General features: G+C 40.3%; 1 protein-coding gene across 5 annotated transcripts in view; it reads left to right on the forward strand.

Moving 5' to 3' along the window:
• MAP4K4 (mitogen-activated protein kinase kinase kinase kinase 4) overlaps window positions 1-13,380 on the forward strand; it is a 447,614-nt gene that overhangs the window by 357,024 nt on the left and 77,210 nt on the right. For all 5 annotated transcript variants that reach the window (XM_033948219.1, XM_033948217.1, XM_033948220.1 and 2 more), the window contains 3 exons: window positions 1,587-1,595; window positions 2,392-2,567; window positions 12,509-12,629. In XM_033948219.1, coding sequence (XP_033804110.1) covers window positions 1,587-1,595; window positions 2,392-2,567; window positions 12,509-12,629 — 306 coding nt within the window. The remainder of the gene's footprint in view (window positions 1-1,586; window positions 1,596-2,391; window positions 2,568-12,508; window positions 12,630-13,380) is intronic.

Consider the following 13,380-nt stretch of genomic DNA (forward strand, 5'->3'; position numbering starts at 1 on the left):
TCCCCACTCTTCCCCCATCCTATTCAGCCTCTTCATGAGCTCTCTTGGTAACATCAAATTTGAAGATGAAAGCATCCTACACAGATGATATCTTTCTCCTTATTCCCATAACCAACAACCACTTGGACATCACCAACAAAGTCTCACATAATATTGAAAGAATCCAAATCTAGGCAACAACCAACAAACTAAAATTAAACACAATTAAAACCAAAGTTCTATACTTCCACACACCCCAACAGCAGCAAGAATCTTAAAATCTACAAGTCTGAGTTACATACAAATCCGACAAGAAAAGCTTGAAAAACGTTAACTTGTTAACTCAATTACTTGCCTGTATTTGTAATGTGTAAAAGAGAACATTATAGTTGATGATGTATACTGTAAACAGACAGTGCAATAAAAATGTATGTGTGAAGATGCTCTGTTGAAATAGTAATATGTTCTGTTGAAATAACATGAATAAAGGGAAAAATTGTGAAAATTATTAACTATATTACAGTGAATATAAATGTGTGGACCATAGTAAGAATGAGATGTTGGTAAAGGTGCAAAAGAATATAACTGCTCATAAAACAAAATGGGCATAGTGAACACATGATACAAATCATGTAAAACATACATTAAAATTAAATGTTTCTTTCTATTAAACAAACATACAAGCTAAATAAATCCATATGTTGGATGAAGAGCTAGGCATAGCAACCATATACCATGGTAAAGAGACATATCCAAGTAAAATGGCATGGTGAGAACATGAAATAAAACATGTGAATGTAAAAGTAGCATAAAAAGTAAGTACTGTATTTCCTTCTATTAAACAAATAAGTTATTCTTTTTCTTGAGTTAAACAGAAATATACTATTGTTTGGGGGAAGTTCCCTAAGCCCTTCCTACTTTCTTCTATTATAGTGGGTATCGATTGCTTTGGTTCAAATTGAAGAGGACATTAAACTCCACTGGTGAAGGAGGAGGAGCTGAAAGATGTAATGGACATTCTTCTGCAACAGTTCATGACCAGAGGGTATTCATCTAGAGTACAGACTTATGTGTATTAATAGAAATATGATTACCAGATAATAACCTAATCTTCCATTTCCTTGTTTTCATTTTGTATTCTTTGTGTGTCCCTGGCAGAGAAATACTTTAGGAATGCATAGGTTCTCTACATAATGATTATAAGATCATACTCTCTTGAATTTCTAGTTATGACCGAGGTAGATAAAATTTCTTAACTTATAAAACCTGCTATGAAAACATTAAAAAAAGTTATATTTTCTGTCTTAACAAGAATATTTGGATTCCATTATACAAGAAAAATTTTTCTGAACGTTAGATTTTAAATAAATAGTTGTGGAAGAAATTTTTCTTGTAGGGAACTTGAGATTTATTTCTGTTTGACTATTCTGCTTCACCATCATAGATATTTATATTTTTTAACTTAAAATAGTAACCTTTTTTTTTTTTTTTTAAATAAAGTACTAGTTTCTTCATTTTTTTTTCATATATTCCATCCTTCATGTCTTGGACCAATCATGGCTTGGTATCACCATGTAATCAAATAATTACAATACTGAATACTGCAGGGAGATGTGGTAAGTAATACTGTATGTATACACATTTTTGAAAAAAATTATTAAAGGGCTTTGATACAGTAAATTTCTCATTATGAAATATCAAAGTGTGAAGATACAATGTGGGGATATATGTGAAACTTGATAGCTCATTTAGTATTATTCCTCAGCATTTGTTCTAATTCATGCCATTGGAAGAAAATACCCACTCCTTAGCATTCTCACCAGACCAGTCCAGAACCTGTGAGTTGTATCCATCAACCCAGCAATATGTTGTATCTGGTTGTGGTCAGTGTTCAAAAAGAAAAAAATCTGAACATTGAACTGTATGTTTGACCCCTTAATACATAAGTCATCTGGCAGTGATAGGATCAATGCATTGTTTTTATTCATGTGTACCCCTGTACCTGTCTCAGTTCATAGACTAAATGTGCAGTCAATGCCAGGCAGACAATCACGGGCAGGACGTCAGTGCGCTGGGTTAAAGCAGTATTTTAAAGTGCTCTGAGGGGTGTTTGTGGGTGGGGAACCTCCTCACTTTACTTAGAACTGTTGGCGCTCCCGTTGGGGGAGTGTTGGTGGGAACCCCCTATTATAGAGGAAACAGCGCTTTTTTCCCTATTTTTAGGTTTCCCCCACCCTCAATGGGAGCGCCAACAGTTCATAGTAAAGTGGGGGGTTCCCTCCACACACACCCTCGGAGCACTTTAAAATGCTGTTTTAATTGTCTGCCTGGCATTGTCCACGCGCGGTTTTGACTCGTCACCACCTGTCTCAGATACAATGATGATGATATGACTGTTTCTTTCTTTTCTAGGATTTAACTGCACTAGCCAAGGAACTGCGAGCTGTTGATGATGTGCGGCCTCTTCACAAAGTGACAGATTACTCGTCATCCAGTGAAGAATCTGGGACAACAGATGAAGAAGATGATGACATGGAGCAAGAAGGAGTAGATGAATCAACCTCAGGACCGGAAGATGCCAGAGCAGTGTATGTAGGCTTCTCTAGTTTAAAGATTTTTGATTAAGCATATGTTTTTCTTAAAATAATGTATTCTTTTACAAAATTCAAAGTCTGAAGTATAAAAAGTAAATAGCCACGTGTATGTTTTAGATTTAAAGAACATGAATTTTTAACTTAAACTTAAATTTTAGGTTGCAAGACAGCAGTGAAATTGGTATGAGCAGTGTTATAATGTCTTGGCAAAAAGAGTTTAAGATTATGTAAAGTTTTCTGGAAACAGTATTCCAAGTTCACTGTAAATTTACAACGTGATCCATAGTTAGGTCTCTGCTAGGTTGTAAAAGTCCATCCAGCACAAAGTAGGAGTTGGGGGTGGCATGATGTTGAGAGCTCAGTACCATATCTTGGAGCCAGGAGAATCTCACAGTGCAAAGTATTTCAGGTTGATCAATGCAGTTTGCCAAGCTATTTACACAGGCTAGGTGCTGAAGCATTTTCACAATGCAGAACATTGGCGCACTAAACTTTGGTACTTGGGGCTCTGAGGTTTAGCACTGAAGAAGAACCCAAATTTACTCAACTATAATTTGTAAGCTATCTGTCTCCATACAGTCCTAAGCAGAGAACAAAAGATGTATGAAAATGTATAGCCACTTTAAGATTTTAATAAAGTTTGCGAACTACCCACACTGCATATGTTTGAGTGCCTTCCTGCCCGATGCCAGCTCGCAGCTCCTTGGTTCTTAGTTTTCCACGTAGCTAAGAAGTGGAGTTCTTGAATGGGTAGCTAAAGTCGAGCCAGCATGGCTTCTGCAAGGGCAGGTCATGCCTCACAAACTTATTATACTTCTTTGAGGGGGTAAACAGCCAGGTGGATAAAGGGGAATCCATAGAATCATTTACCTTGACTTCCAAAAAGCCTTCAACAAGGTACCACATGAAAGACTGCTAAGGAAGCTATGGAACCATGGGGTGCAAAGGGAGGTCCACCGATGGATCAAAAACTGGCTGGCGGACAGGAAACAGAGGGTTGAAGTAAAGGGCCATTACTCAGACTGGCAATGGGTCACGAGCGGAGTTCCACAGGGGTCGGTGCTGGGACCGCTCCTGTTCAATATATTTATTAACGACCTGGAGGCAGGAACAAAATGTGAGGTTATTAAATTTGCAGATGACACCAAACTATACAGCAGGGTCAAAAACATGGAGGACTGCGAAGATCTCCAAAAAGATCTGACAACGCTGGAAGAGTGGGCCAAAAAGTGGCAAATGAGCTTCAACATAGGGAAATGCAAGGTCATGCATGTAGAGAAAAAGAACCCGATGTTCACTTACAAAATGGGGGGATCACCGCTAGGGGCGAGCAACCTAGAAAGAGACCTGGGAGTAATGGTAGACACAACATTGAAGGCGTCGGCGCAGTGTGCCACAGCCTCAAGGAAAGCAAACAAAATGTTGGGTATCATTAAGAAGGGTATCACGACCAAGACGAAGGAAGTCATCCTGCCACTGTATCGTGCAATGGTGCGCCCACACCTGGAGTATTTTTTCGTGTTTGCCTTCCCATTCAGGTTTTTGCTTTTTTTACTGTTATTTTCATTAGTCATTGAGTTTAATTTGGCTGAGGCGGTTTTTCCATCATTGTCACGGCTGTTATCCAGCTTCAAGATGTGCTGCAGGTGCCAAAGGCCAATTTCTCTCACCGACCCTCACAGTTGGTGCTTGCATTGCCTTGGCCCAGAGCACCGGGTAGAGTCTTGCGCTCAGTGTTCTACCCTGCAGAAACGTTCTGTTAAAAGCTGAAAACTTCAGCAGGAAAAGTTGTTTGGGACCAGAATGGACACCGAGAACACTTCTCAACCTTCGACATCAGAGACATCAGCGTTGAGTGACATCACTCCGTCCGGTAAGCCAGCAAAGAAGCAGTCAGCTTCCCAACAGGCATCTCAGGTCACTCATACATCGAGTCCCTCGATGTCGACCAAGTCAAGGTCTCCCTTCTGGCTCACCTCACCTACATTGAGGTGTTCATCCTCATCCAGGTCACCCTCACTGAGGCGAGCCGTGGCACCAATGGGTACTAGCAGATAAACCAGAGGTACTGGTGCCAGTGCCATCTAAGCGAGACCTTGCTTACATCTCACCTCCCCTACATCAAGAGGTGCCTCATCTTTGGAGAGCCAGAGCACCTCCGGTACCAGTAATTAAACAACCTGTATTGGCATTTTCTTTTCGAGAAAAGCTCAATGCGCTTTTTCAGCAAGAGTTGGGTAATGCTTTTCAGCTTCTAACCCCGACACAGACTTTCATGGTACCAGCCCAGACTGAGCACCCGACCACCAGATCCTGTGGTACTTACTGGCGCTCTGGTACAGAATCACCATGGTCATCGCTCCCCTCGACATCTTGACATCGACATCTTGACAGCTTTTAATCGAGAAAGCATCGCTCTTCTTCTCGTCGATCAAAGTCTACACATCGATCAAATGCTTCAAAGAGGAAGAAAACTTCCCATCATACCCATCTTCAGATCGGTCCCGAAGTCGACATAAGCATTGATCCTCTCGATGCATGCCATCATCGAAGCTTCTATATGGCTCGGACTTGCAGTCTGAATTTCACGAATCTTCTGAATCTGCTATGGAGCCGTATGATACCATAGGAAAAGTCTCCTCGAACATCTCCTCTAAAGGCTAAGTCTCCTAGAGAGTGATTCTTTCACCAAATTTATTAGACAATTAGGCAAAGATCTCCCAGTAAAGCTGGAGGCTAACTCTGTCTATAGTGCTGAATATTTGGAGGCATTAGATTATGATAAGCCTCCCAAGGAACTTCTTATGTTGCTTTTGCATGGTATTCTCAAGGAAACTTTACATAAAAATTGGGGGACCCCTTTAACCATTACTGTGGCTCCCAGGAAATTGGATTCTCTATATAAAATAATTTCATCCCCAGGGTTTTATAAGCAACAACTTCAGCATCAATCCCTCATGGTTGAATCCACCTTAAAGAAATCTACTCCATCAAGAGTATATGCTTCCGTCCCTCTGGGGCATGAAGGGCGCACTATGGACAAGTTTGGTCGGTGCCTTTACCAAAATTCCATGTTGACAGTTCTTAACTATAATTTTTACTTCTCTTGCTATCTGAAACAGTTCGGAAGTTACCTTCTTTTGACAAGTACATTCCTCCACACCTGCAAGATTTTCAACATATATCTTGTACCCTTGCCTTAGCCAAAAGGTATTTGGTAAGATCTGTGTACGACATATTCGAGTTATCTTCCAGAGCCTCAGCTATGTCATTAGCAAAGAGACATCTTGCCTGGTAAGAGTCTCTGATATAGACATTTATCTTCAGGATCGATTAGCAAATATTCCATGCTTAGGGGATGAGCTCTTTGGTGACTCTATCAAGAATGCCACTCAGAAGCTTACTGACCATGAGAAACATTGGAACACTTTGGTTAAATCAAAATCTAAACCTTCAACTTCTCAATCCTTCAAGTCTTTTTCATCATATCAAAGGCGTTAATTTCAAAATCTGCTAAATCACAGCATCCACAAAAGCCTCATACAGCAGCTCCTCAGAAATCTACCCAGTCTTTTTGACGTGCTTCTAGAGAGCATAGCCACTGTTTACCTTCCTCAGTCTTTCCTCTAACCAATTGGAGATCACCTCCAACTGTTTTTTTTCTACACTGGGAACTGACCACCTCAGACCTCTGGGTTCTAAAAATCATTTGAGAGGGATACTCTCTTCATTTCATACAGATACTTCCAGATCATCGTCCAAGAGAGAATACTTTCAGCTCTCAACAGACATCCCTTCTTCTCCGAGAAATAGAGTGTTTTCCTTCTTAATGCAATAGAAAAAGTTCCATCTGCTCAGAAGAATCGGGAGGTTTACTCTCGTTATTTTCTCATTCGGAAGAAGATGGGAGGTCTACGTCCAATTTTAGACCTCAGAGACCTGAACAAATTCTTAGAAAAATAAATATTTTGCATGCTATCTTTAGCAACCTTATATCCCCTCATAGATCACGATGAATGGCTATGTTCTCTAAATCTGAAGGAAGCTTACGCTCGCATCCCAATTCATCCAGCTTCCAGAAAATTCCTCAGATTTCAAGTACAAAATCACCATTTCCAGTACAAAGTCCTACCATTCGGCCTGGCATCCTCTCCCAGAGTTTTCACCAAGTGTCTAGTGGTAGTGGCAGCGACACTATGGGCTCAAGGACTGCATGTTTTCCTGTATCTGGATGATTGGTTAATCAAGGATGTGTCGTCACAGGGAGTTCTACGTGCAACTCAAATGACAATCCTTTTCTTGCAACAGTTGAGCTTCAAAATCAACTTTTCCAAATACCAACTGCAACCATCTCAGACATTGCAGTTTATTGGAGCTTTGTTCGATACCACTCAACTCAGAGCATTTCTTCCTCTACAAAGGCAGGACAGTTTGATCCAATTAGGTAGTGAAATTTATCACCTCCCATTAATCTTGGCCAGACATATGATGGTTCTACTAGGTCACATGGCTTCCAAGGTACATGGGACTCCTTTTGCGAGACTTGACCTCAGGACGTCGCAATGAATGCTTGCATCTTAGTGGGCTCAAGCTCTTGATCCATTGTCTCAGCAGATTACAGTAACTTCATCGCTTTGTCACTCTCTGCTGTGGTGGATGAGCTCTTCCAATCTTTCCAGAGGGCTCTTGCTTCACACACCTCAACATCAAAAAATTCTAACCACAGACTTGTCCACTTACGCTTTGGAAGGCTCATCTCAACGGACTTTGTACACAAGGTCATTGGTCTGCCTGAGAGCAGAAGTTTCATATCAATCTTTTGGAGTTCAGAGCCATCTACAATGCTCTCAATAAGCTTCAGCACATTGTAACCAACCATGTCCTTCTAGTCCATACCGACAATCAACTGGCAATGTACTATATAAACGAGAAAGGAGGAACAGGCTCCCTCCTTCTTTGTCAGGAGGCCCAGGAACTGGACAATTACTCGGAATGTATTTCTCAAATTGATTTACATTCAGAGAGAGAAAAATTCTCTAGCAGACAAACCCAGCAGATTTCTTCAACCACACGAGTGGGCACTCCACTCTGCAGTACTTTGTCAAATCTTCTCTCTTTGGGGAACACCTCAAGTAGATCTATTTGCATTCTCTCTCAACCACAAACTGCCTTAGTTTTGTTCCAGGCAGTTCACTCCTCATTGTCTGGAAGCAGATGCATTTCTCCTGGACTGGTCTCTCAAATTCCTATATGAGCTTCCACCAGTCCCTCTAATTATCAAAACACTTGTCAAACTCAAATAGGAGATAGCCACCATGATTTTGATAGCACCATGGTGGCCAAGGCAACCTTGGTTCCCCCGTCTCCTTCAACTCAGCAGCAAGGAAACCCATGCCTCTTCAAGTTTTTCCATCTCTGCTAACACAGAATCATGGATCTCTGTTGCATCCTAACCTTCAGTCTTTACACCTGACAGCTTGGTATCTCTCAGCATAAACATCAGCTGACATGAATCTTTTGTACCCTATCAGGCATATATTAGAAGCATCCAGCAGTGGTACCAACAAAAATGGACACGGTTTTTGATGTGGTGTACTCTCCATCAGTATGATGCTACTTCCAATTCCATATCTTCAGTTTTGGAGTACCTTCTTTAGTTGTCCAACTCAGGCCTCAAAACCACTTCTATTAGAGTTCATCTTAGTGCTATCAATGCTTTTCATAGGCCAGTAGATGGTAAACCTCTCACTTCTCATCCTCTTGTATAACGATTAATGAAGGGACTTTTCATTGTCAAACCACCTCCTGTGGTTTGGGATATCAGTGTGGTCCTTACTAAACTGATGAAGCCTCCTTTCAAACCAATATCTATGACTCATTTTAAGTACTTTACATGAAAAGTGGTTTTTCTCATCTCCCATACTTCGGCTGAATGAGTCAGCTTCAAGCGCTGGCGGCGGATCCCTCTTTCACAGTATTCCACCATGACAAAGTGGTGCTTCACACCCATCCCAAGTTTCTTCCAAAGGTCATTACTGAATTCCACCTTAATCAATCTATTGTACTTCCAGTATTCTTCCTTAAGCCTCATTCTGGTGAAACGGCCCTTCATACCCTGGACTGTAAAAGAGCTTTGGCTTACTACTTACAGAGAACACAGCCACATAGAACAACATCTCAACTTTTCGTCTCCTTTGATCCTAACAAGTTGAGTTCACCAGTATGCAAGAGATCTGCATGGTTGGCGGCATATATCACATTCTGTTATGCTCAGGCTGGGCTGCACCTGGGAAGTCGTATCACAGCCCACAGGGTTAGAGCTATGGTAGCTTCTGTTGCTTTTCTATGTTCCACTCCTATTGATGAAACCTGTAAAGCTGCTACTTGGTCTTCAGTTCATACATTCACATCTCACTACTGTCTGGATGGTCACTTCGGCCAAACAATTTTGCAAAATCTTTTTTCCTAATGGTCAGCCTTCCCTCCATTCCTTTTTAGTAAGCTAGGGAGTTCCCACATGTGAGAATATGTTGCCTGCTTGTCCTGGTATAAAGCACTGTTACTTACTGTAACAGGTGTTATCCAGGGACAGCAGGCAGATATTCTCACAACCCTCCCTCCTCCACTGGTTGGCTTCTTAGCTTGCTATCAGAACTGAGAGCCATGAGCTGCCAGGAAGTCACTCGCACATGCAAGATGTGGGCAGTTCATGAACCTCCTTAAAATCTTGGTGGCTATACACTTTTAAAACTGTCTGTACTGGGGCTCCATGGATGATGTCACCCACATGTAAGAATATCTACCAGCTGTCCCTGGATAATACCTGTTACGGTAACTGTGCTATTCAGCTTTAATGTCAGCGCTCTTTTAATATGGAGACTGCTGCTTCCAAAGAACTTTAAAAGTTGGCCAGTGCTCTCATGATTCCTCCCACTTGGAGCTAGGTCTCCCCTCCCATCTCCCAACCAAGGGATAGAAAACTTTGTTTATGCACTGTTTTCCACAAAATACTGGTGATCTTTCATGGCATCTGTTCAAAATGGTATAAATATCTTCCAGTATTTTCTTCCTACAAAAATTGGTAAAAGCAAGGTATTCCTCTGTTTCTTCTACTTAGCAAGGTCTTGCTATGTGCAGTTTGAATGTGTATCTCCTTAGTTATCTGCAATGTAGTTAATGCCATATAATGCACTGGCATTAAATACTGTTCAAGCAAGCAAGCAAAAGAGCACCCTGCCTTCAAATAAAGACAGTCAAACAAAAAAGGCAAGGGAGGTGTCTTTTCAACCAGTAGTGATATCTTTATTGAACAATAGTCCCAACAAGGATCCTTGTTTTGGCGTGTAAAAACGCCTTCTTCAGGGGACACTATTAAAAGATATGCAACACATATAAAAAACATTATAAAGGATGACATATACATTGATAAACCAGCATAGAAATCATATAACAATTTAAATAAACAAGCATAATTATGCAAACTATATTAAAATGTAGTGTAATAAAACATAAGGGGCTGATGTCATAAGGCTGTAAAAAACATTAGAAAGTATGTAACACATATAAATAAAATTTAAAATCATGGAGCATGGAACATATACATTAATGAACCAGCATAAAAATGCAATAATGGTTATGTATTTTTATTTAGATTGCTTCACGATTTTTATGTTGGTACATTGTTGTATTTTTATGCTGGTTCATTAATGTATATGTTCCATGCTCCATGATTTTAAATTTTATTTATATGTGTTACATACTTTTTAATGTTTTTTTACAGCCTTATTAGATCAGCCCCTTATGTTTTATTACACTACATTTTAATATAGTTTGCATAATTATGCTTCTTTATATAGATTGTTATATTAATTCTATGCTGGTTTATCAATGTATATGTCTTATTCTTTATAATGTTTTTATATGTGTGGCATATCTTTTAATAGTGTCCCCTGAAGAATGTGTTTTTACACGCCGAAACAGGAATCCTTGTTGAGACTATTACTTGTTCAATAAAGACTTCACTACTGGTTGAAAAGACACCTCCCTTGCCATTAAATACTGTTCACTCACCAGTACAGGCAGCTTCTATCCTCAGCACTCCTGCAAGGTTGAGATTTTGCTTTGCTAAGTATCTGTACTTCTAGTACAGCGGTTCTCAACCTGGGGGGGGGGGTTGCCTAAGACCATCGGAAAACATATTTCCGATGGTCTTAGGTAGTTTTCTTTAAACGCCGGTCTGCAGAAATTTTCTGCGGGTCCACAGGGCCGTCACGTCCATCGGGCCCAAGACAGCGTTCTTCAGCTGCCAGTCCACAGTGCGATCAATGTGGCGTCTTCGGGCCGGCTCCCTGAGTGCTGCAGTGCACAAAGCCGTGGGAAAAGGCTCCTATGCGTGACCTGCGCTTGAACCGGAAGCCTTCTCTCTGATGTCGCAACGTCAGAGGGAAGGCTTCCAGATGAGGCGTGGGACACACACGAGGAGCCTCTGCCCACTGCTTTGTGCAATGCAGCACTCAGTGAGCCGGCCCAAAGACGCTGCATTGATCGCAAAGTGGACCAGCCCAAAGATAACACCGGGGGGCAGGCCAGAAGGCAAGGCACATGGAGGGAGAGAGACAACAATGGTAGGGGAAATGCTTTTATTTTTTCTTATTTAGTGATTGATTTGTCTGGGTTTTTTTTTATTGAGTGATTAATTTGTCTGTTCAGGAATAAATGCATTTGTTTCTTTTCCTCTGGGGTTGTACTGCTTGCAGAGTCTTGCATCTTAGGGTTTGTTTGTAAATATTAGTACTTTTAGTTTTTGGTCCTGCATTTGCTTGAGGTTATTTGTGTTTTCTAGTAGGAGTGAATGTTAAAAAGCCTACAGTGTGCTTTGTGTATTTTAATTTTGTGGTTAACCATTATGTGTTAATACAATTATATTGTGTGTATATATGAAAAATGAATGGAAAAAATGGTGTTACAATTAGTACTATTATGGGGGTGGGTCTGGTGCGGATATTGAGTGGAGATGGGCACAACTTAGCCAAGTGTTCTTCAATTGCCGGTCTGCGGACCGGTGCCGGTCCACAAAATAATTATCTTATTTCTGCCGGTCCATAGGTGTCAAAAGGTTAAAGAACACTGGTCTTAGGAACCGAGACACTGCTCCTCTCTCCGTCTCCAGGCGGGTCCGCCCACATACAGATACGCCCACATACATTTATTTGTAATTAGAAATAAATGTTTCACAATATATAATTACATATTGTTTTTGTGATTAATCACTATGCTTTAATTATGTTCAATTTGTAACAATGAAAATACATCCTGCATTTCAGATATTTACATTACGATTCATAACAGTAGCAAAATTACAGTTATGAAGTAGCAATGAAAATAATTTTATGGTTGGGGGTCACCACAACATGAGGAACTGTATTAAAGGTTCACTGTATTAAAGGTTCGCAGTATTAGGAAGGATGAGAACCACTGTTCTAGAGGAAAGAGATTCTAACAATCTCCCCGATTAACACTATATTTAGTCTGCTGAAGTGATCCTCTCAGTTAACTCTCTCTTCCTAGCACACCCTAGTTAACTCTTACTCGAATCAGTATCACAGTTTGTTTGCAACTTTTTAAAGCAATGAAATCCAGAAACAACCTTAATCTATTTCTTTTAAGGAAAATTTCATTTCACTTTGATGTGTAGCAATATAGGGCTCCTTTTATGAAGATGCTCTAGGGCCTTTTGGCGCGGAATAGCTTGCGCTAGCCGCTACCGCCTTCTTTTGAGCAGGCATTAGATTTTCGGCTAGCGCACGCTATAACGTGTGCTAATAACAGTGTGTGTGCTAAAACCGCTATCGCACCTTCGTAAAAGGAGCCCCTATGAAGAGCTAACTTAGGAGTGGGGTTGTAATGTTTTTGTTTTGGATTTGTTTGTTAAATAGGTCATCTCTGAATCTAAGCAATGGAGAGACAGAGTCTGTGAAGACTATGATTGTCCATGATGACGTAGAGAGTGAACCAGCAATGACTCCTTCCAAGGAGGGCACTTTAATTGTCAGACAGGTACCCCAATTTCTTCCGCGTGAATAACTTTACCATTAGTCTTTTACCATTAAATAAGTCATTCAGTTCTGTTAGTTGACTTCATTATGCATGCTGTCTTTATTTGCAGTAGAGAAATAATAGTGGCAGATTTTGATGAGCAGGCATTTGTTTGCATGTTCAAACGTTTGACATCTCTGCCTCTTGCTTACTGTGCTTGGCATGCTTGGCTCTGATGCTCACACTGCTACCTCTAGATCCTTCAAACAGGTTAAAACAACCAGGTAAACTGTAATGCAAGCAGTCTCAATCAAATTGTCTTGCAATTATTTTCCCCTTTAGTGCAATTGGAATTGGTTTTCAGACTTCATTTTATGTTTTCTTAGGGAGAGAAATCTGCAATATTTTGGATGTCTGAAATTGTATTGAAACTAACCCCTGCAATGAGTACTGCTTGAGTGGCAGACTTGTTTTCAATAATCGGATTTTGTCCATGTTCAAAATTTAGATTAACTTCTTGACTAGCAAACAATAGTGCTTGCAAAATTAACATGTAAACACTTCATGCCTGATGTTCAAATAGGTAGGCCATGAACATTTTTTTTTTTTTTAGATGTTTTAGTTGCCATTGTGAATAGATGCAGGGCAACCCAACAAAAGTAAAGATGACAGAAAATGCCCTTTAAGTTTTACCAGTACACATATACATTAATACAATAGCTAAACTTGTGCTTGGATGAGCCAAGTTGCTTTCTAAAAAAATAAAAAAAAA

This window comes from Geotrypetes seraphini, chromosome 6 (assembly GCF_902459505.1).
Source record: "Geotrypetes seraphini chromosome 6, aGeoSer1.1, whole genome shotgun sequence".
Taxonomy (NCBI): Eukaryota; Metazoa; Chordata; class Amphibia; order Gymnophiona; family Dermophiidae; genus Geotrypetes; species Geotrypetes seraphini.